This window comes from Periophthalmus magnuspinnatus, chromosome 3, assembly GCF_009829125.3.
Source record: "Periophthalmus magnuspinnatus isolate fPerMag1 chromosome 3, fPerMag1.2.pri, whole genome shotgun sequence".
NCBI classification, from domain to species: Eukaryota; Metazoa; Chordata; class Actinopteri; order Gobiiformes; family Gobiidae; genus Periophthalmus; species Periophthalmus magnuspinnatus.
Window position 1 is genome coordinate 33,343,982 of NC_047128.1, and position 24,290 is coordinate 33,368,271.

The 24,290-nt window shown below is 39.5% G+C and overlaps 3 protein-coding genes across 6 annotated transcripts in view; all 3 read left to right on the forward strand.

The window, feature by feature from the left end:
- The first annotated feature begins 54 nt into the window (after positions 1–54).
- Positions 55–12,496, forward strand: scube2 (signal peptide, CUB domain, EGF-like 2). 3 transcript variants are annotated; one of them, XM_033983967.2, is made up of 23 exons: positions 55–323; positions 648–767; positions 912–1,037; positions 1,114–1,248; positions 1,766–1,891; positions 1,967–2,083; positions 2,391–2,480; positions 3,030–3,146; positions 3,248–3,370; positions 3,814–3,930; positions 4,060–4,182; positions 4,418–4,534; positions 4,812–4,901; positions 5,076–5,198; positions 5,623–5,790; positions 6,059–6,265; positions 9,444–9,614; positions 10,053–10,220; positions 10,619–10,780; positions 10,857–11,054; positions 11,127–11,279; positions 11,358–11,437; positions 11,615–12,496. In XM_033983967.2, the coding sequence occupies exons 1-23, from the start codon at positions 221–223 to the stop codon at positions 11,759–11,761; spliced, it is 3,081 nt and encodes a 1,026-aa protein (XP_033839858.1). In that variant the 5' UTR covers positions 55–220; the 3' UTR covers positions 11,762–12,496. The 3 variants fall into 3 exon arrangements, with proteins under 3 accessions (XP_033839858.1, XP_033839888.1, XP_033839894.1); XM_033983997.2 differs by having other exon boundaries at positions 61–308; positions 11,615–12,486; XM_033984003.2 differs by having other exon boundaries at positions 61–308; positions 651–767; positions 11,615–12,460.
- A 566-nt stretch (positions 12,497–13,062) lies between these two features.
- On the forward strand, positions 13,063–15,885 carry tmem9b (TMEM9 domain family, member B). The gene is made up of 5 exons (XM_033991291.2): positions 13,063–13,308; positions 13,705–13,796; positions 13,874–13,982; positions 14,195–14,329; positions 14,620–15,885. Exons 1-5 carry the CDS (start codon positions 13,237–13,239, stop codon positions 14,773–14,775), a joined length of 564 nt encoding a protein of 187 aa, XP_033847182.1. The 5' UTR covers positions 13,063–13,236; the 3' UTR covers positions 14,776–15,885.
- Positions 15,886–16,201: 316 nt separating this feature from the next.
- Positions 16,202–24,290, forward strand: part of dennd2b (DENN domain containing 2B) — a 33,219-nt gene continuing 25,130 nt past the window's right edge. Inside the window, exon 1 of one of the 2 annotated variants that reach the window (XM_055230834.1) lies at positions 16,202–16,312. The gene's annotated coding sequence lies outside the window, so the exon portion shown is untranslated. Of the gene's footprint in view, positions 16,313–19,258; positions 19,495–24,290 lie in introns of those variants that run through there. The other variant, XM_033983559.2, reaches the window with a different exon arrangement.

Below are 24,290 nucleotides of genomic sequence, written 5' to 3' on the forward strand. Positions count from 1 at the left end.
CGCACGCACGCTCTCATTCTCGCTCTCAAACACACACTCACACACACTCACACACACAAACAGACACACACAGACACACACTTACTTGCTCCTTTCTCTTTTCTAAAGGCCCTTGTGAAGCAGATTGACAGGCTAGAATGAAAATGAGGCGGGCGCTCGGTCACGACTTCAGTGCGTACGCGTCCTTTTGAGAAGATCTCTAAACTTGGATCATATCACCATGGGAGCTATTTGTGCTGCAAGGGACTTTTGTTTGTTTTTGCTCTTGTTAAATAGTCGCCAAAGCGCCGCGCTTCCAGAGATTCGAGGTGGGACTGTAGTGAGTGAGTGTATTTTGCTGCTTTACGCACGCTTAGCGGTGCGCTCTGCTTCTTTCCTTTTGGAGACTCTTTCTGTTCAGCTACATTGACTGTTAAGGGAATTCTGTGGTTTTACTGCTCTCCTTTTTTACGTGCGCAGTGTTTTTGAACAGGTTAACTTTTGTATTTGGTGTTTAGTCATGCTGAATCCCCCGTGGACTATTTTACTAAAGTAACACAAACTAAGACAGAAAAGTCCCATTTTCCATTTTTACAGCTTGTCTATGTTTGTGTTGGTTTTCTGTGTAACATGCAGTTTGGACTTGTCATAATTCCTGTGCATTACAGCAGATCCATGCGCAGAGGGGAGTGATGGCTGTCACATTGATGCTATTTGTCAGACAACTCCAGGCTCATACAAGTGCACGTGCAGGGCAGGTTTCAAAGGAGACGGGAAACACTGTGAAGGTAACGTCTGTCTTTAGGTCCAAACATCCAAACATGTGGCTTTGTATTTGATTTTCTTAGAGATTGACTCACAAAACAACTGTTTTGGTCTGAAATGTGTTTTACTTTTGGAGAGCTTGTGGATTGATTATTGTTTCCTCTCAGACATAGATGAATGTGACCTGGAGCACAATGGTGGCTGTGTACATGAATGCAACAACATACCAGGCAATTACAGATGCACTTGTTATGATGGTTTCCATTTGGCACATGATGGCCACAACTGCCTGGGTAAGGCATTTTTGTAACTGCTGCATTTCTCCAATGACCTTAAAAGAGAGTTGTTTTTATCTTTATTGTTTTGTAGATGTGGATGAATGCAAGTTCAACAATAGCGGGTGTCAACACACTTGTGACAACACCATGGGCAGCTACGAATGCCGCTGCAACGAGGGATTCTTCCTCAGTGACAACCAGCACACCTGCATCCACCGCTCTGTGGGTAAGTGCTCAGCTGTGGCTTTTTGCTGAAAAAGTGGACAGTTTGAAGTCACTAAACAAAACTGAAGGACACTAGAGGTGCAGTCTTTCACTGCATCACAAGTGGGACTAAACCGGGACTAAAGCCCCAAATAAACCTGGACAAGACCAGGGGTCAACAAGGGCCAACTTAATTTCATATGACGAATAAAACCAAAGCTCAAATAAGCCCAAGGGTGAACACACACTCAAATACTGGTGAGCTCAATTACACATCCTCTAACGATATTATGTCAGAATTAATACAATTTACTTTGCAGTTTGATGCATATTATAAAATCCCATAATCTGTGCTTTACTTTCACGGTGTAGCCCTAAACCATCACTTTGGTTAATGTTTTTGGATGGTGAAAGGCGTGAGAACAATCACTGTCTTTTAGGATGCTAGACTAATCTCTCTGTATGAGCTCTTTGTGTGGAGCCGGTCACTCACTGTAGGAGTGCTGCATTGTGTACTTCTTTTTCCCTTTTTATTCCAGAGGGCCTCAACTGTATGAATAAGGAGCACGGCTGCGCCCACATCTGCAAAGAGACACCCAAGGGAGGCGTGGCCTGTGAGTGCCGTCCAGGGTTCGAGTTGGCTAAGAACCAGAGGGACTGCATTTGTAAGTGCTGACCAAAATAAAAACAACAGTTTCAATAACATTCTCTAAGCATTTATGATGTTATTTATCCAACAGTAACATGTATCCATGGTAATGGAGGATGCCAGCACACGTGTGAGGACACAGAGCACGGCCCAATATGCAAGTGTCACCACAGGTACACTCTGCAAGCCGACAAACGATCCTGCCTGGGTAAGAAGTCATTACAAAATATGGACATAAATGAATAACCAACTCAATATTTTTATTGCAATCAAATCCAATACATTAAAAAAATCTATAAAATCTATACTATATATTTTTTTTTCATCTTTTACACATACCTCTTTGAGTCAGAGATTAGCACTCCTCTTTACCCTACACGTCCCCCTTAAGCCTCAGTGTGTGTGAGGTCCAGTTGTGTATCTTCACATGTTATCTGATGCTAACTGAATACATCCCACATGTATTTGAAAGCCCTGATAACATGTACTGTACTACGACTTTATCTTCACTGCAGAACGAGATGAGGCCACCACGGAGTCTGCGGACAACAACACCACCTCCTTCACTGAAGTGGATAAACGTGTGAAACGAAGACTTCTGATGGGTAATGCTCACAATTTTACACCGCCAAATGAAATTATATGTTATGGTTCTATCCTAATACCTGAGCAGTGAGTTGCTAGGAGCCACCTGTGCCAGACCAACACATTCCAGAGCGTTTTGAGCAAACTGTGAAATGACTACTGCCTCACTCTCTTGTCCCCCTCATTCTCGACTAAAATACGCATTTGTGACAGTGTGGTATATTTCACATTTTCCTTCTACTTGGGCAGGGCCGAGTGTGAACCTTTCTCTGCATCGTTAGTATTTATCAGTGATGTGATTCTGGGTCACTCTATGCATATGCAAAATACTTAGTGGCACATGAGCCAAACAAAATCTACATTTAAAAAAAAATCAAACATTAAACTATTGGCATGTCACCGAAGTTGCATACTTGGACTAAATGTTGAAAAATAAGAAATCTTGAAGGCAAAACATGTGCTAAATCAATTCAGTAAAAAAAAAAAGCCTGATTAGAGATGAGATATTACTACATTTAAATGAATATTGGGGTCATATAGAGTAAGTAGACTGTTCCTTGTCACTTCAGAGACTTGTGCTGTGAACAATGGAGGATGTGACTGCACCTGTAAAGACACATCCACAGGCGTCCGCTGCAGTTGTCCCGTTGGATTCACTTTACAGCCGGATGGAAAAACATGCAAAGGTCAGAGAGGATGTCCCATTGTAAATCAGTATTTTTATTATTATTTGCCTTTCGGTGAATATACGATAATCAGATACACTGGTCTCTTGTGTTTCTCTCAGATATTGATGAGTGTGAACTTAATAATGGAGGATGCGATCACTTCTGTAGGAACACCATTGGCAGCTTTGAGTGCAACTGTCGAAAAGGCTTCAAACTTCTCACAGACGAACGCTCCTGCCAAGGTAGAGGCATCATAAATCAGAGCCTGTATAATTTTATAAATCTGATTTTGACTTAAATCAATCCATATTTCTTTTTATTTACAACTATGACATTAAAATGTTTATTCAGCTTTGAGTGTTTTTAAAATAAACATAGTTTTACACAAAATAAAATAAGCAAGATAACAAATAAAACAATTGCACAGTGATGATGCTAGATTATAGGAGATTATACGTCTTTTATAATAAAGGGCCAAAACCACCAATTTAAACTACTAGGGCGTTATATAATCAACACTATATTATGGTGTGTGAGGATGCTGAGCTCATAGGTGTTGATTACATCATGCTTAGTGCAACTCCGCATCAGGTGCAAAAAGCCAGTGTGTGCATGGGAAATCCCTCATGATGAAGGTAGTGCCTTACTGCCCTGCTATTATGTCCTCCACTATTTGTGATTACAGATATAGATGAGTGCTTCTTCGAGCGTACGTGTGATCACACGTGTGTGAACTCCCCTGGTGGTTTTCAGTGTCTATGCAACAAAGGCTACACCATGTATGGACTGGCCCACTGTGGAGGTGAGACCCTATTGGGTGGAGGCAGCCACACAAAACAAGTTGAGCGTAACATTCATACAGAAGTGTGATGCCACAGCATGTCATGATCAGACTTTATTAGAATTATGTTTTTTTTATTTTGTCTTTCAGATATAAACGAGTGCAGTGTGAACAATGGTGGTTGTGAGCATATTTGTGAAAATACCATGGGTGGATTTGAATGCTTTTGCCATCCTGGTTACAAACTGCACTGGAATAAAAAAGACTGCATTGGTAAGATGGTGCCTTAATCAAAGCTGAGCCTAATACCTCTCTTTCATGTTTACATATGTAATTGAGAAAACGGGGAACAAAAACAGGAGATACTTTCAACTCTGCTTTTCTTCTTTTAATCTCTGGCATTCGTTGTGTATTGATTAAACTAATCTATCAGAAGACTGGATCCTATGTCCTCCATTGCCTCCAAGTTTTCTATTCACCTCGAAGTTATATTGTGGTTTCCATCTAGAGACTGAGAGTTTACCACCTGCCAAATCTTCCACTAAACCTACATTGAACTGTAGTAAACAGGAGGGAGGGGACCGCTGCTTCCTGACATGCCAGTCACAAGTTCACATCAGCAGTGGTGAGTGCTTTGATTTTAAAGCTATTTGGATGTTGTTTATTGCCATGGCACCTGGGACCATTGTTTTTCATATGTTCATAATATTATTTCAAAGTGAATTAATCTTACAATACCTCAATAAAAAAACAGCTCATTAATCATTACTTTATTGTGTTAAAATTATGTTCTTTGAAGAGTGGTTAAACATTAGTCTATAGAGCAGCACTTCGTGTCTCTACATGCTGCGTATTTGCTTTCACAAACTTGACTTTTGTGGCTTTCACTTTGTATGTTTTAGGCACAGAGGATTCATACACGGTGACCTGTGGAGGGCCTCTGCCCTGCCCGGCTAATGCTCAAAGGGACAACAATGGCCTGTACTGCTTAGGCAAGTACCCAGATTCACCTCAACACTCTTTCATACAAAAACAACTCACAGGTTTAATTTAGTGCTGAAACAGGTCAAAAAAGTTATTTTCACTGGATAAAACACATGTAGCATCAACTATGTTCCCAACCAAACCATTTTATCTGATGTTTGAGTTCTTGTTTTTCTTCGCAGGTCAAGAAATGTCCAGTGTTCCACGTATACGGACCACAGCCACCTTCAAATCTGGCACCGCAAAATGTAACTTAAAACGAAGCCAAGAAAAACTCAAAGAGGGGTTAAACTCGGCTCATTCAGGTACAAGAATTACGACCCCACGATCTCCCATTGCTATGCGTTATACTCCATTATTCATGCATATAGTTCTTTTTATGGGGGTTGGTTTAGCAAAAACAAAGCAAAATCCAAATGCAAACAATAAAGCAGACCTGAAAAAGCTTCAAAGCAACCCAAAAACCATAAGCAAACGTGAAAGAAATTAGTGGGAAAGTTGTGTGGTTTGAAACGTCTTGAATGTCTCAGTGTAGCGTTTTGTCTGGGGGTGACAGGGGAGGATGTAATCAGGCCAAGCACGGCTCTGAGCTGTGTCTGACCAAGCCATCAGTCACATGGAGTTTGTATTGTGCAATTAGTTAAAAAGTACGAAAAAAAACATCTCTTTTTATTTCATTTATTGTCACATCTCTTACCTGTATTGATCAGTTATCTCCCATTTCCACAGACAGCCGGTTCCCCTTCACAGAAAACGTTCAGTTCAGTTTCGTGAGCCTCCGGTGCACGTCGTCTGGACAGCGCCCCCGCAGTCGCCACGGCAGAAAAACCAGCGAGGAGGACGGCTCTTCCATCACAGCCGAGTTTGTGCTGGATGTGAACCCAGAGGAGGTAACAGGTTGGTCTCTGCACCTCCCCTCTGCCCACCGCCTGCATCCCTTTTCCTGCTTCACCTGATCTCTATGGCTGCTGTCTTCACTCGTATCAAATAAAATGGTTAAAGTATCTCCTGTTTAGGTTGAGGTGGTACATTGGTGCTGGGTTGAACTTCTGAGTTTTTACGTTTGGCTGCTGGGCTTGACATCACCAAACAGCATGTGCACATCATCATTGTACTTTGTAAACGTTTAGTCGGAGACATTTGTGGTACGAAGTGCTTTTTTCAGCAGAGACTTGCGACCTGAATTGCGTGCGCCGGCGATCGGAGAAGAGACTTAAAAAGACCATCCGGACCTTGAGAAAATCTATAAACCGGGAGCAGTTCCACCTCCACTTTGCTGGATCTGACTACGAGCTGGGAAGGAGCTTGGTCCAGCCTGCAGAGCTCCCGGGGCACTGCGTCGCTGGTCAGGTGCTTGTGAACAGGAAATGTGGTAAGTTTGGATTCAATTTACTACTCCAACACTCACCAAGTCATCACCCATACACCAATAGCTGCTCCTGACACACAGTAGATTCTTAGTGGAGATTTAAGTAATTGAACTTGTACATGCCAGTTAGATCTATTCAGACAAGTGGTTTTAATGATTGGATTTAGTGCAGGTGTTGGCCAGATGAGTGCCATATTTGGTTTGCAGACATGGTGTAATGAGCCAGCCACAGTGAGTAGAACAGAAAGCCTGTTGTTGTACCAAAGAGCTGTGAGATGGCCCAGCATCTCTCCTGGATAGGGGTGTAATGTGAGGGCTCCTGGCAGCTTTTCTGTCTCGATCGTTGGGTTTTTATACACAACCCACACCGACTTAAATGTTAGTTTGTGCTGCCCTGTGTTTTCTCTGGCTAGTGTTAAAGTGCCCCTACCACTGGGCCTCTCGGTAAGTTGCTGCCTTCTTATACCACTTAATATCACTCAGGGATGTGTTTTTTTTTTTTGCTGTTCTACTAAAATAGCGTAAAGTATAAACGTTTATTCAGATGGTGTGCATTCTGCTCTCTCCTCGCATTTTTGACAGGATTCTGAATGCATTTCACTGCATTAACAGTAGCTCACAAAAATAAACATTTTATAGTTTGAGGCGATGTAGTTTTCATTCAAAGTTGTTCCTCGCCTCCCTTGCTTGGCCTCCTTATTAAGCTTAACTATTTTTTTCTTCAATCACTTACTATAGCGGGACTTAAGTTGTCTTGATTTCTTAACTCCCCTGCTATGCTTTCAGGTCAACATTAAGCAGTCTATTGGTCATGGCAGGGGTGTAGACATGTAATTTGGGAGAGGAGGGGAAGCTGAAAAGCATTCTTAACCTCCGGCTCTTTAAAGGGGGCTATATTTTTCCCTCCTCCCCCAGTTCTCGCTATGGCTTAGCTCTGAGCGCAGTTTAGTCCTTTTCAATTTGCCCAGTCCATTGAAAAACCCTATGCGGGACTTGTTCTCAGTGCCAGAGATGGAGAGTAATCCATCTGAGCCGGTGTTGTCAAAATAAAAAATGGGTTTATGTGTAAATAATCCTTTTGATCTTTTCATAGATAGTTTCTGGAATCAAATCTGAAACCTTTCTTTTTCTTGGTTAACTGTGTCCCTTTTGCGCTCTTGTATTCACCCCTACATTTACCGTTTTATTTGTGTTTTCCATTTTTACAACCAAAGTGCTTTGAGAAACTGGACACCGCACGGACATCAGGCTGTCAATGGTGCGCAGCAAACACGTTCAAGTCCATTTAACTCTTGTTCCAGAGCTGTTTCCATGTTTGTTTTAACATTGAAGATGTTTAGGAAGTGCTGTTGATTCACGCTGGCAGTTTGAGTGCTGTGTCCCCCCTGCCCCCAGCTGGGACTGCTTTGCATGACCCCCAGCCACTAAACTGCTAAAGAGAATTGACTTCAGCCACACCATGGGAATCAATTAGCATCAGCTGTTTGGGCCTCGGCTTGATGGGCGCAAGCGGTGATTGGGCCGAGCAGAATGGGGGATTGAGAAACCTGACCTCTTTTATTGGGTTCAGCTCCTAACCACTGTGATACCGTAGTGTTTTCCTATGTCATCAAGCAGGCAAAGACTGGGGACTTGAATAGAGGTGAAAGGTCTTTTAAACCTCTTTGGGGCCATCAATTCGAGGACTCTAAAGAGCAGTTTTTTGCATTTGAAAGGCTTCCAGGTTTTTTTCTTTCACTTTCTCTTCTCTCACTGCTTCCCTCTGTCAAATAAAAGCTGTTAGGGGACAATGCAATGATGGCTCTTCATGGGCTTTCAGGGTAAACAATGGGCTCCCAAAAATGAACTGCTCCAGAGAGAATTACATTTTCTTACTCTTAAAGAAAATCTAACAACTTGCTGAGTGATGTATAATGGATGTGGTTTAGAACTTTTTGTTCAAAGCTTCGGAACAGCTTGAATAACAATAATGGCTTAAACGGTACAGCCAAGCAATAGCCAAACGCTAAGCTCAAATTTCATTGATTGACTCTTGTTTGAGATCAGGTTCAATTTTAAGTCAAGTCCCTAACTTCCCAAAAGACCCAGACAGACACCGTAATGCCTAAAATATAATTACAGAGCAAAGAGGTGCTTAGGCTTCTGTAATCAGACGGTGTGCTCTATTGGATGAGAGGGAAAACTCGCTTTGATTTGGCGTACTGTTTTAAAAAAGGTGTGTGTGCCCAAGACTTTAAAGCTGCGTCCTGATACTGTTTGAAGTGTTCACAAAAGACAGCTGCCCTTCTTTTTATCTCATTACTTTAAGTCATATTTCATATTATTTGGGGCATATTTCTAGAACAAGGTTACGTGGAATTGCATTTGAATGTTCAGTTGACAGATTTAACTTCAGCTTTTACTATTTGAATGTTATTACTATTTCAGTTCTGTTTATATCAGGTTTGTATGTTGGCTAGCTCTGGTTAGAACCGGTTGTCTGGCCTGGTCTTTCTCATGGCACATTTCAAGAGAGATCAACGACTGTACTATTTTTGTTTTAAGTTGTTTAGTTTGTGTAGATCGGTTAAGTTTTTGCTCACTGATGATAAAGATGATTTTTTTCCAGTTAAAGATCTATTTTTACGTGCATAAAACATTTGCATTGCTTCTCCGTAAATGTAAACGTCCATGTAAAACTAAACCAAATGTGTATTTTTTATTTTCACTGTAAAAATGATTGGCGTTGAATGGTAGTTCTAAGTAGCTTTGATGTTTTAATGATCCAGCTTTTTTACTGAATTATCCGTTTCAAGTGTGTGGTGTGATTGCATTTGAGAGGCGGCTGGTGAAGTCTGGCTTCCTTCACTTTAATGGCCCTGTCATGTTTATAATGTAAATCTACATTGTGGTTCGGACTGTTTGATTATACAGAGCTGCATTTTTATGACTCATGTCTATGGCTCACATGTTTTTGTAGTCATTTCCTTACTGACACTCATCTGTCTGTGCGTAGTGGCAAACTAAAACCACTGACAGCGCTTGTAAATCTAAGTAAATACTGAAATTATAAGATTATTTGATGTTATAGTTTTAGCAGCAGTTTCCATAAAACGCTGTATATCTGTTTTGACTTTACTTCACACCTGTAATAATAAAATAATAACTAAATGCTGTTTGTCTTTCTTCACCTGTAAATTAGTGAGCTGCAGTGTTGGGACGTATTATGATCTGAACCTGGGGAAGTGCATGCTGTGCCCAGCGGGGACCTATCAGGACGAAGAGGGACAGTTGTCTTGTGACGTTTGCCCTGCTCCAGATGGAAGAGAAATCTCCAAAGTTGTGGGCGCTCGAAACCTTTCAGAATGTGGAGGTAAGACATAAAGTTGAATTGCTTAAATGTATATAGTATCTTATTTGTCTTAAAATGGGAATTGCATCAAATAAAAGTGACTAAAATTGAAAGGCTAAGTTGCTAAGTTGGTGTTTTCTCAGTCACTTTTTTAAAATTCAGACCTTATCGGCCTCTTAGACTAAACAATAAAGTCTATCTGCAGACTCCCACCGTGCAGTTTGGAGAAGTCATACAGGAGATGCAGGGTGTCAGATAAAACATTAGACGCTTTCCACTGAATTTCTTTTTACTTGTATAACCTACTTTGTTATCACAGTGGGAAAACATATTTTGTGTTAACGATGAAGAAGACTTGAAATATGTAAATCCCAGTTGTTGAGATATGATGTTGATAGAAATCTAAACAGTGTTTTCCGCAGTGTTTGTTTGGTGAGTGACTCATGCGTTCATGTTTAGGTCAGTGTCCTCCGGGCCAGTACTCTCCGGATGGCTTTATTCCCTGCCTGCCGTGTCTCCTGGGCACATACCAACCGGACGTGGGCCGCACCACCTGTTTTCCCTGTGGCGGAAATCTAGTCACCAAACACACCGGAGCTGTCACTTTCCAGGAGTGTGAGACTAAAGGTTGAAGCTTCAGCATTTTAGCTTTTGCTGATGTTATACTCACTCTTTACAAATGACTGCCACATAAAGTAAATACAATGAGCCATCTGTTGTTATTGGCTAGTTTTCATCTGATAGAACAAAATCATACTTTTTTTTAGTTTGTGGAGCCCTACAAACGTTTCCAAATTTTCTTTGCAACTCTGCTGCCCCCTAGAGTTACTGGAATAATTGTACAACTATGTGATATATTCAGTGGTTCATTTTTCTGTTGTATGAGGTGAGGATGGGTCATAGTATGTTACAAACACAGGTCAGTTAAAAAAGGTTTCACCAGAAAGGGCATGCTGTATTAAATCCAAAATGAAGAATGTCAACAGTTCCACAAAACTGATTAAAACTGTTTTTGTCCTGTGTAGTCCAGTGCTCTCCGGGCCATTACTACAACACAAGCACACACCGCTGCATTCGCTGTCCCATGGGAACTTTCCAGGGGGAGTTTGGACAGAACTACTGTGTTGCCTGCCCTGGAAATACAACAACTGACTTCGATGGCTCAACAAACATCATGCAATGCAAAAGTACCTCTGCACAGTGCACAATAAACAATTTCTTACAGCACAATGAAAGCACTAAAATATTACACTTATCTTACAGACCGACACTGTGGTGGAGAATTAGGGGATTTTACTGGTTATATTGAGTCCCCAAACTATCCTGGAAACTACCCTGCAAACATTGAATGTACTTGGACCATCAACCCTCCACCTAAACGCAGAATTCTTATTGTGGTGCCAGAAATCTATTTACCCATTGAAGATGAATGTGGAGACTACCTGGTCATGAGGAAAAGCTGTAAGTGTTAAGTATTTAATGAAATGTAAAAACACAATAGCAGTGCATTTTGACCAATACTTTACCCCACAGCCCTTTCCAACTCTGTGACCACCTATGAGACCTGTCAGACGTATGAGCGGCCCATAGCGTTTACCTCTCGCTCCAAAAGGCTTTGGATACAGTTTAGATCCAATGAGGGAAACAGTGGGAAGGGCTTCCAGGTTCCATATGTGACATATGATGGTAAGAAACTATAAAATCCACCTCAATACATGTGATAAGGATGCTTTATTTAAAGTGAATATTATTTGTTATTTATAGAGGACTATCAAGAATTGATAGAAGATATCGTCAGAGATGGAAGACTCTACGCCTCTGAAAATCACCAGGAAATACTCAAAGTATTTTACCCACACAACATTTCACATAAATGCATTTTAGATGGCTAGTAATTTTCAGTAATTAGATCATTGCGGCAGCTCTGGTAACATACACAAAGCAACAAACCTGTTGTAGTGATGCCATCTTCTGGGTAGAAGTGGAATGACCTTAAACTGAACTTTGTTTTTCCTTTGCAGGACAAGAAACTAATGAGGGCTTTGTTTGATGTACTGGCTCATCCACAAAACTTTTTCAACTACACGGCACAAGAATCAAGAGAAATGTTCCCAAAATCCTTCATACGCTTCTTGCGCTCTAAAGTCTTAAGATTCCTTCGTCCATAGGAAGCACTGCTGAGCAGTTGTTTTTCTCCAGTGACCAGTTACTGATTCCCCTGTAGACGTGACCAAGACTGGACTGCACACTTGTTAAACTGGTCATTAAAAACAGAAGCTTTAAGAGGAAGACAGTGGACAGTGGATAATGGGACTGTATGCTCTTCTTCACTGTTGTGGTTCAAATTCTTTGGAGCGCTGCTGTGTCTCGCCTGCTTTGACATTTATACATGACTCATAAGTTAGATTTTATGAGCTTTAGTAATGGAAGCAAAATCATAGTAGCTAATAAGATGCTAATTTCAAAGATACTGTATATAGGGTGTATCTAGTTTTAACATAAGATAAAGGCTCATAAGGTAAATGAAATACAGCAATATTATGGGAATTATTACAGCACAAAAAATGTTTTTGTAAACATTAGCCGTTTAAAGGGGTGGGGTTACCACAGAAGCAATTACTTTGATAAAATATTTGTACATGATGTAAAAAAAATAGGCAAGAGAGAGTTAAGTTTCGTAGTGCAAAATATTACTGCACATAGCCCTTTGACTGAGAAAATAGGCAAAGTAATCATGGTATTCAAAAAAGAATAAAGATATTCTTGTATTGTGACTGCAACCAAAGACAACCTCCATACACTTAAGAGATGTATCTTCTTAGTTAATGTGTATATTTTTATTGTTTTGTACATCGGTTACACTGTAAATAAACATAGAAAACTTTTAGAAACCAATTTCAATCTACTATGACTACCTGTATTTTTACTGAGGAAATAGTGAAACATTTAGTTAATAGATTGACATTGCACATTTAGAATAGACCTACAACTACTAACAGCACTCTACACTGATGCCACACTACAGTGAATCTGCTTTGCCTGGAATGTTCCACAGTGGCATTAGAAGTTGGGAAGAAACTGAACACATGTAGTACTCTGGCCAATAACGGAATATGTTACAAATAGGTACAGTATTCAGTATTCTGTAACTAAATAGCTACATTTTCAAAGTATCCTCCTCATCACTGAGCATTAAACTTCTATCTCCTTAAAGACAGAAGTGACTGGTCAATCTATGGAGAGGAAAACCTGCTCACAGTAACGAATGCACGTGTTTCAAGGTATTTCAGACCAATAAAACCCCTGTAACTGACATGCTAGATGGGCTAAGATACGTTTAATGCCGTACTGTGAAACCTTCCAGGCAAAGCAATATCATCTCCATGGAAACAAGCAGTTTACCATCAGAAAAGTTACACAGTGCGCATCCGCAGGACCATCACAAATCCATACGCAGCACGAGCCCAGCACACCGGAAATGACGCTACATCAGACCGGAAGATGCCAGTCAGCTGCCCGGAAGTTGCGATGTTATGATTAGGCTCGTTTAATGACTGTAATTAAGGCGCTGTTACGATACGGTTGGTGCATTTGTTACGCTTGTTACTGACTAAATCTCACTGGCGAGGACGAAAGTGTAAAAATGAAGCTTTTAATCCTCCCCGTGGCCTCCGTTCTGGTTTGTTTTGTCTTGATTGCACCAGTGACAGCGAAGGTAAGGCTAAATAAAGCTAAAGAATGCTAACTATGAGCTACGTGCGACATGAAAACTGGACATTTAAGATCAGGGTCATCAATCTGTCCTCAAATATTATTTAATGTTTTATGATGGGGCCATTTACTCATCGAATAATACGCTCTCTGTATAAACGATAGACCCAGCGCTGACCATTTTGTTTCTTTTGTAGCCTAATTGAATAAGCTTTAAAGTCAGGTGTCTTGCTCAATCCACGGTTCATCTAACATTTAAATTTTGCTGTCCGCTACCAGCCACCTAATGTTGACTTTTTAAAAATAACTTAAAAATAACCTTTTTTATTTTTATTTTTTTTATTATTATTTTTTTTTTTAAAAATATGCCCTATAACTAACTTAACTCTTATCTTTGAAGAACTCAGAAGATATTCGCTGTAAATGCATTTGTCCACCATACAAAGACATAGAGGGACAAATCTACAAACAAAATGTATCTCTTAAAGACTGGTATGTACATAGAATATCAGGCACAAATGATTAATACGTCTTATCTTTATATTGACTGGTTCTGTGTTTTCCCTCAGTAATTGTCTCCATGTAGTTGAACCCATGCCTGTTGATGGCAAAGATGTGGAGGCCTATTGTCTACGGTGTGAGTGTAAATATGAAGAAAGGAGTTCCGGGACCATAAAGGTTAATCTACAATATTATGACTTTTTGTATAAATTAGACCCACAACAATCTACAGCAAGATCCAATGTTATCTGAATAACAAATCTTATAAATATAAATTGTCTGAAGTAACTTATATTGTTGTTGTTACACTGCTATACTACTTTTATACTATCTGCAAAACAATAATTGTGATAAACTAAACCATGTTGTATTTTCTTCACTTCCTTCAGTTTACCATTATTATGTACCTCTCTATATTGGGCTTTCTGCTGCTCTACATGGTGTACCTGACTCTTCTGGAGCCCATGTTGAAGAGGAGGCTCTTTGGACATTCTCAGCTCATTCAAAGTGAAGATGACGTTGGGGTAAGTGTTAAACTCCATTACATATTTGTTATAATGAGATACCACCATTTATGTAATAAGTTTAGACTACTTGTAAAACACACATTATTTTTTATTAGTTACAATTACACAATTGATGTCAGAATTTTATGTTTTTACCATAGTAGTGAGTGTAAAGGTTGAAACAACAACTATTTTTTCTGTTTAATTACAATACACTTCCACACATTGTCAGTTATTTCAGTGGGATGTTTTTTACTAGTTGAGTATGCATTCATGAAAATATTGTCTTATTGTGTTTTTCTTTCAAGGACCAGCAGCCTTTTGCCAATGCACACAATGTTTTGTCCCGCTCACACTCGAGGTCAAACATGCTGAACAAAGTGGAACACGCTCAACAGCGCTGGAGGAGGCAGGTCCAGGAGCAGAGGAAATCTGTGTTTGACCGCCATGTTGTTCTGAGTTAAACCTATGAGTTAAAACTGAAAAAACACTGTGACAGAGCCCTCCATTCATCTCTGTATCTTTTGTGACTCCTAAGGTGAAGGAAGGCTTAAGTGATGGGGTCTACAAAGGACCTGAGCAAATGTAAAATGTAATGGGTTTACAAAATTCTAAAGCATTTTCTTTGATTTACCTTTGCATATTGAAAATTCAGCAAGTTTTCATTTCATTTGCAAAAACAGAGGATGATCTCTTCTTTTCAATCTACATGTGTGCCAATCTAACTTGAAACTTCAGTTTAAAACTCTAAAAGTCTCAATCTAATGTTACATGATCACTTTTTGCTTCAGTTTGAGGTCAGTCGTTGTTGAAGTCATAACACAGATGCTCTCAAATAAATGACTTGAGCATGAAATATCCAGATGTTGATTAGTGCCAAACAACATGACTGGATAAATGGACCAATCCACTAACCGCTGCTTTGGGCAGTTTGCCGGTGGGAATTTTAATTTAGGGGAATCATGGAACTATAACAACTGGATGTTTTACCACCTCATATGAATGGTTCACCACCTCATCTGTTTTCCTCTAATGTTTTCTTGTTAGAACAAGTATTTCTCTATAAATCTACATTGTATGTCCTTTCCTGGTATACTTACTCTATTTGATGAACTGCCATGTTTTTATGGTTACTGTGGTTTGGTAATAATACTCTAACAATCTAGAAAAGTGTTTAAAAATGGAAACTTGTGTTTACTGATAACTTATACTTTACAGTTTGTGAAGCAGTAGTAACCCTACAATGATTTGATGTGATTTATACTAAATGGTTTGTTGAATGGTTTGTTCTCTTAAGTCCTACGATAATATTATTTGAGAGATTCCATTTCTTGGTCATGTTTTTGTTGAGCGCTCTAGTGAACTGGAAACATTATGCTGATACCTGAGAGCAGATAATATGTCATTTTGTGTTTAATCAGCTTTCAAAGTGAATTGTCTAAATGATAACAGTGGCATGACATTGTAAATTCATTGAACTACAACAGCTGTGGTAGAAGAATCATGAATGTGTTGTTGTCTATTGTAATATTGTACAACTCTTGATTTGAAATATTAAACATGTAAATTGTTTGAATTCCTTACTCATTTCTTTCTAACTAATTTCTCAGTGTAATGTCATATACCATCCCTCTCCCTCACGTGTTATTTTTAGCATCAAAGGGACTCAAGACAATTTTCCTTAAACAGAAACATATGGGAGCTCTGGAAAATGACCAGTGACCAAAGTTATACAGTCAAGCTTGAGAAAATAATGGCAACTTTTATTCTTTACCAAAATGTGTTTTTGATCAATTTGTATAAAAAGTTAAATGAAGCTGCGTCATCATTTCCTGTACAGACCACATTTTCATTTTTTTTTTTTTTTCCTGAGCAGCATCAAGTTGACGAGGAGTTTTTCTCGCAGAAGTGAACGGAATTTGGGCAGCTCGGACACGAAGAGACAGAACTTCTCTCCAGCATGGATAACTGACGATTCATTTGCACGATACACAAAATAAGGTAGGAAGATTATTTAAGATCCAACTCATATGAAGTTTATTCGGATTTTGTGCATTTTAGTGATGCTTCAGGGACTTTGATTTGTGTTATTGTCTGGCATCCACAGAAACACTGGAGTTTTGTAGTAGAGCTAGATCTCCTGGTGCATTTGTTTGACCTTTATAAATCATATAAACCATCATTAGGTCTTACAGATTCTGAAGTTTTAAGAGAAAAGCGAATGACCATTGTCTCCTGCCAGAAACGCTGTCCAGTCCCTCTTAAACCTGGTTGTGTATTTATGGTGCGTAACAGACAGGGGGCGCCCCAGCATTTGGATTATATTGAGATTGAATAAATCTAATCCACATTCCTCTTGTTATTATTATTAAGTGATCTTTATTTTTATGTTATTTCTTACATTTGTATGTGTATTACCTTCTTACTGTGGTATGTATGTCTGTTCACTATAAGCCTACATTATAATAGACCTACAGGATGCAATAGACTATTAAAAAGCCACCAGCTGAAACTGCATGAAAACAACCTGTAACTACATGTGCTCCAAAGTGGAAAATGGTAACAGGGTTTATGTTTAAAAAGGAAATAAAACCGGTTTGGAGGCTTAAGGCAGGGGAGTTAATACAAGTGGCAGACACTCAGATTTCATTATAGGCTGAGGCCATCATAGAAGAGACAAAGGCATCAGAAACTCGTCTGTAATGGGTGTTCAGTATTTTAACAACATTTTAGTGTTTGTCTGACAGATTGGGTCTTTTGATTGTGTTGCATATTAAGGTTTTATCAGCAGTGTTGACAAAACATGTCAACCTCAGATAATCCCCTCCCCCGTCTCTTCCAGATTATCTCTATATTCCTTCAGTGTCTTCATCTCACATATCTGCCTTATCAAATATGTTTCCTTTTACCTCCTTATCTTGGTGATGTTTGAACACATTTTCTAGTGTAGGTGGCAGAAGCCTCACTGACTTGTGGGTAATCCATGTAATGTTTGGGGCTGTTAAAGCACTCATATACAGTGATCTGTCTGCTTTAAAAGATTTTAAGATTTGGAACAAAGCCTTGTGTAAACATACACGGGGGTTAGTGATTTTAACTGGATTGTTGAACAGATGCACGAGCAGGTGTTTTAAATGTTGACAGTCAAAAATCATTGTCTGGTTTGTACTTTGTGCTGTGAAAATCTAGAGCTTTAATGATCATTGTTTATACATTTGTACCATTGAGAGATTGGTCACTCAGTGGTGTGTGTTTAATTGCCTCTAATCTAAAGGGCTTTGGTTTCAAATAATAGGCCTACTCTGTTACGATTTGTCGATTTGTCCAATTGACAGATTTAAACTTTGTCTTTTGCTATTGATCAGACCTGGACGACTGAAGGATTACATAGACATCTACTCTGTTACTGTTCTTAATTTAGACTATTAGTCCTTTTGTATTTGATCTTTTGAAGCTGAAAATCCAATGAACTAAAGCCTGTAGCCTTCCATATGGGAACAATGTACACGGAGTATTTTGTTTTGTTTTGTTTGTTTTAAATGTTTTACTTATAGAAGTCAGTCTGCTCGACTAAATTCACTGAGTCAGAATTGCAGATTTGAATCAGTGCCAGAGCAGAGGTCTATGATCCCCAGTGGACTGTTTAGATTTTTCTTGCTGTGTTACAGTTGGTGAATACATGTTTATGTATATTGCAGTGCATTACATGTGCAGAAAAAGAAATGGTTATCCTTTGAACACTGTTGTCCAGAGGATGCGACTTCTCCATATGTGACTGCACTCATTGGAACAGTGAATTCTTCATGTTAAAGTTTGGGTTACAGTTTGGTCGCACATCCCACCAGAAGAATCCACTGTTTTCGTCTCAGACCGCTCTTCTCGGACAGTGTGGTGGGGTTCACTGTGTTTTCAGGAAGGACTGTCTTTATGGAACCTTGAACATTTTTGCATCTCACTCTCAGAATAGCTGCTTAGTGGCAGGACTGAAGGCTTCCTGCTGACTCCATGTAATGGACTGTGATGACGGATGCAGGACTTTTGTGACTTCCTCTGTTCCCAAGTCTGTGGGACAAGACAACTCCTGAGACTGGACCTGCGCCCAGGAGTAAGTCCCCTGCAAAGTTGTTTTATGCACTGTTCTACCAAATAAGATGTATATTAAGAAAATAGTAACAACATAATAATATTTACAATATGCAAATGCATACTGTAAAATATGTGAAGTATGTTTGTTGGTTTGTGTTTTTATTTGTTTTCATTTGTTATTCTCTTGTTAGTTGTTAATATTTGCCATTTCAAATTTTGGATAAGAAAAAATGAACTGAACTAAGCTTTAAGACTAGATCAGTTTTTAAAATCCATTAGAAGTTGCTTCAATTAGTCAGGCTGGCCGATGCTTTCTCTAAACACTTGGTGTTTAATTTTCATAAACATTTACATTGCTGTGGTTGTTTCAATTTAGACTCACTCCTAGAAAATTGTTTTTGCGGCAGAACAAACATTCATGTTTTCTACAAAACATTGGTCCGCGTTTTCACACAGGGTGGTGTGTCACATAAATGTTTAACATTTTTAAATACTCAAACTTAAATGAAACTGACTCATTAAAGCAGATGTAGCATATTATGATCTACTGTAGCCTACTTTGAACAAAAATAGGATAGGAATACTAATTCTTGTGGACAATGATTCTGAGTGAATGACACTTTGTGCTTGTGCAGTGCCCTCCCATTGACCAGTGGGCCTTTGGGGAATTCTGCATAATAATGTGCTGCAGTCCTGGCACCACACATCCACGCCGTCAGCCATAGCCCAAACTTACACTTGTGAATATTCAGTGAAACTCCTCTCTCCTCCGTGGCACAATAAACAAGGAGAGCGCGTGAATGAATGCGCGGCTGTGCGCAGGGCGCGGGGCCAAACTCAGGAAGAAAAGTGGGGGGCAAACAATCGCGTTCCCGTGGAGACAAGTCCAGCCTCCAACTCTCTCCAGCGGTCTGTGAGAGCGAGAGGCACACTTTTTTTTCTTTTGACGGTTTTGCTTGGAAAGACATGAGACGGGAGTTTATGGACAACGACGCGTAACCAACATCACGTAGTTTTACGCTTTTACGCACGGATATTTTTGTGTTTTAAAGGAATATACTCTCAAAATGAAGACGATCATGGATGAGACGAGAAAGGTAAAAAGCCTCCTAACCTAGTTTTAATGAAAATATCAAAGTTTGACGCGGCGCATGCATGAAGTAGGCTAAAAGAGCCAGGACGTCCATTTACAGCTTTACTAAGCCTCGCATAAATCCTAATTCTTAATCTTATTACCATATTTGGTCAGTGACATGTGAAACTAGAAACATCTGGAGAAATGCCGAACTACTTTTTCAGCTGATCCTTAAAAATGCGGCGGAAGGAAGCAGGCTCATGTTCTTTGGCCCATTGTGGGACGATTTAAGTCCAAAATCAATTCGCATCCAAAAATCCAGACTGCACAATAACAAACAAGACCTGGAGGAATCATTGGACTCGGTGTCCTTTGGCAGCTGTGAGACTTTGTTGTCTTGGGATCTTGAAACGTGGGATCAGAAGTGTGCTGTCTCATCTGTCTTTCATTATGTTGATACAAGTTTATTAGATTTACAGCAGTAGCAACAATTAACTTTTCATGTTGCTCTCAATGGGTGCCAATTTAACAAAGTAATTTATGCTATAGACTAATCACTCTAACTCCATAAAAGTGAAGTACCAGAAGCTTTGTCATACATTACATTTTTGTCAGTATTATATAGGCTATTTAGATACTTAGAAACTGAAATGTGCCCAAGTATATGGTGCTTTTTGACATATTTAATTAGGAGTTCTATTGTTCGCAAGCAACAATGTCTGTCACTTGTCTTTGGACTGGACTGTCAACAAAAAAACTATTGAAGAAACTATCTTTTGTCACAAGTCAATGCCACAGCAGTGAGTCTGGTCAGTGTTGGAAGGTCAGTTTACAACTGTTCAACTGGGGCACCTGCATGTTTACTTTAGAAACACATCAATCAGGAGACAAAAGATCACAAATTAAGATTACGAGGAATAAAAATCAGATCTATATATTTTACTTTAGACTTCCTATTTAAAAACGTGCTGTACTGGACTAGACCAGGACTAAACCAGGGCTAGAACAAGACCAAACCAAGCCTACATCAGCACTAAACTCGGCTCAAACCAGGACTAAAGCGAGAGGGAACCAAGAAACCATGCAGAAATGTCTATGGTACATTATTTGACAAGGTCAGAATGTTGTCATTTTTAAAGATCTGAATGATGACAGGAGACTTTATTTGACGGTGACCATAAACCATTTGTGAACAAGAATTAAACTTCCTTATTTCCTTTGAGAAGTCCAATCTGGAGGTCAGTTTAGTGACACAATTCACTGCAGTCCAGATTGACCAAAGCCTGTTTTCCACATGCCTGACTCTGCAGCTGTCCAAGTCCACATCTAGGTTACACCAAAGGATTTCCACTTTCCACAAAACACTCAGAACAGTATTTCTGATTGCCAGAAAAGCTGAAATAGCAAAAGTTTGAAACATTGACCACCTGCCCATAGTGTGAGGAGGGCCAGCTCCGTGGTGGGGCCAGTGTAATTACATAGGTGTAGCACTGTGCTGCTGCCAGTAGCATCAACCTTGGTGGTTTCTGTCACATACATAGATGTAGTGGTCTGGAGAGCGGACAGCTAAACCACAAACAAGACACACATATCCTGACTCATTACTCGCAGTCTTGAGTTTTTGGACTTTCATCTTTGTAAGTTTGAAACAGAATTCAAACCAAATGAAAATAATCTGAACTTAGCTCAATAGAAAAGAATAGCTATTGGTTACAGTATGTGATGTTGAAAAGTATTTCAGCTGTTTGCAGTTCAGTATTAGCAGTGAGTGATGTCACCTGACATGTGTAGTGTTTGCAGTGGTAAATGGGAAACAAGGGAAAAGGGGAACAAAAAGGGGGTTTTCGGGTACTGTGTTGCTTCATCATTGAAACGGAACAAAAGAGGAGGTATGTTAAAAAGGATCAGGTCCCAATTTGGTGGATGAGATAATAAATTCCCTCTTGTTCCTTCTCAAATGAAGCTCTGACTATGCACTAAGTGAACAGATCTTTTGCCTTACTTGACTCAAAAGCTAAACCATACATTTATAACAAATATCTGGATTTCAATGATAAAAAATACGTTTGGTGTATTGCAACATAATGTACCATGATTAATGATTATTCCGTTGTCTTGTAAGTAAAGCTCCAGATTAACCAGTGATTGCAGTGTCCACAATGTGACTCAGAACCTCTTTGTTCATTGAGGATGAAATGACTTTCTGCATTTCTGTGTGGGACTGTGCTCTCATTTCTGCCATTGAGTTACAATGCCTGGAATGAGGACACATGTATTACAGTCTTGTATCTTTCAGCCATTTGTTTTTGACTGAAAATTACATTTGGTGAAGTTTTGAAGACAAGTTGAGTGGTTTAAGAATATTTCTTTATTGGATTTCTTTATATTACAGATGAACTGAAGGATAACTTTCCATTTAAATAATTATGTTTTCAAATCAGAGAGCAGAAAGCAGTGACTGCCAACACAGGCAGGTGTTTTACCCATCTCCTCCTTTCCCCATTTAAAAACATTCTTGAACTTTTCTTTTTGACCGCCGCCTGACGGATAGGGCAAATATTAGTGCATACCAGCCTATATGGCGAGCCTTGTGTGTATCAGATGATCTGTCAAATGTGACACAGCCAAGGACGTGTTGATTCATCTGTGAACAAATTTTAACCTATTTGAGCGTCTCTCTTTTGCACACACGTAGACACCCAAAGTGGAGATAAAATACTTACTTTTTAACCACATCTCCCTCTCAAGGACAGGACTGACAAAGGGCGCTCTGTTCTTGGCTCATATTTAATAGAGCAACTGTTTGACCCTGAATCATCTGCAGCTGAAAGTTATGACTCAGTGAGATATTAGCCATTATTTAATAACTCTTCAATATGAAAAAGTAGGGAAAATCCTGACTTGCGATATAACAAAGCTTGGTGCGATCTTTACCAGCATTTCAACAAAGCCAACAAAGATACCAGTTACAAAGTATTTTAGCAGTCGACTCTAGTGCTACGATTTCCTGAGTATTTTCATTTACAGACAAACAGCTGGGCAAAGTATAATGGATCCTTTTGACCTGGCAGAAACATTTGTTCAGGATTAGTTTGCTATTGATATTCACTTTTACTTCTTTATGTTTTGGCTAAATCCACTCTACTTTAGTTGTCTTGTAGAGATAAAAAGCTCACGACCTTGTTATTAACCTGGTTATTTGCAGTTCATTCAATATTTTCTCAAATATTAATGCTCCTTCATGTGCTGTTTGTGAACTGTAAACTAAATCCTGATTTGAAAACAAACAATAGAAGTACAGTATGTAACTTTGTCAAGGTGATCTGCCACATGCCTCTTGTCGCTCCTTCTGTTCCGCTGTATGACATTGAACCTTATGTGCTATTTATTCAAATGCAAGTGTTTTTTCTTGGCTCAAAAATATCTGAAACAAATACATTCTTCCTGTGAGATGGATTGCCTCTCCAGAATTTTGACCTGTAGCTTGGCATGGTGGCTTCTCTTGCTTGCCTCCACGTCGATACATTTAACGCTTTATTGTGGAACATACCAGGCAAAGCAATAACATCTCCATAAGGACACACAGATTTGGAGTCCTTTACCAAAAAGCTATAGTATAATATTGATAAAAATGAGTAAAACTGTTGAATATTTGAGTTTGGAATGATCTTCTGTCTAATTGACTCCACAGTTCAGTCCAGTCCAGTCTTGTGTTTGTTTCTTGTTGCAGAGATTGAGAGAGCGTCTTCCATTAACTAAACAGTGTTGACATTTCTCCTCTGACCTTTAGCTTGCCTTTGGGCCGTGTGTCTCCACAGAAACATGTCCACAGGCTGCTCTGAAGGTGTCCTATAGGAGCTCTGTCCCACATGGGCCTGGGACTCAGTCAGATCAGATGAGATGGTATCAGGGTGCAGAGGAAGTCAGTGGGCTAACGCCTTCATGTTTACACGACCCTGTCCATCCTGGACCTCTCTGACCCATTTCTGTTTGATTTCACACCGCACATGAAAATAATGAAAGGTGAACATAAACATAACTTTTCACCTGACTTGTTGAAGGCTATTTTGGGGTATTTGAATTGAGAAAAAAGCAAAATAAATGTTTAATAATTTACAAAAAGAAATATGGTCAATTTATTTAACCGTACCTGTATTCATTTTCACTTTTATTATATTCTTGCAGCCAGATTACCTTTAATATGTAATGATACTTGTTTACAGTTTGCCTACATACTGAAATGTTTTGTATTTATTCCTGTCTCTGCTAAGTACGTCTTATTTATGACTAGATTTCATGCCTGTGCCGCTCCGTCTGATTGACAGCCGGGGCCAATAGTCACAAGCTGAACTCGTTAGCTCCATCTTCAAATGTGATGATAAAAGTGTGATGCATGTTGGACACTCTTTGCAGTGTCCACAGTTACAGGAAATAGCTGACAGCAGGAATGCCCTCACTTTCCTCATTTGTCTGTATTTAGCACTCAGCTGCGGTTCTGATTCGCTGGCTTTTTCATACAACAACTTCCTGTAAACAAGTTGGTCTGCGAGCACCCTCCCATCCTCCACCTCTGATCTCCTGAGAGCAACATTTGACCTCTTTATGCAACAGAACTTTGAGCTTTGCCTCCTTTTCAGGGATCTGAGGCACCAGTTTACATCTGTCCATAACATTAGACCTACCTATGAAGTCTTAAGGTCGTGTGTGATCCATTATTCAGACTATTTAAAATGCAAAATACATATGAAACAAAACACAACTCCAGGTATGTTTTGATGAGGTTGCTGAAAACCTCAAAAATCTGACTTGCCCCTTGGT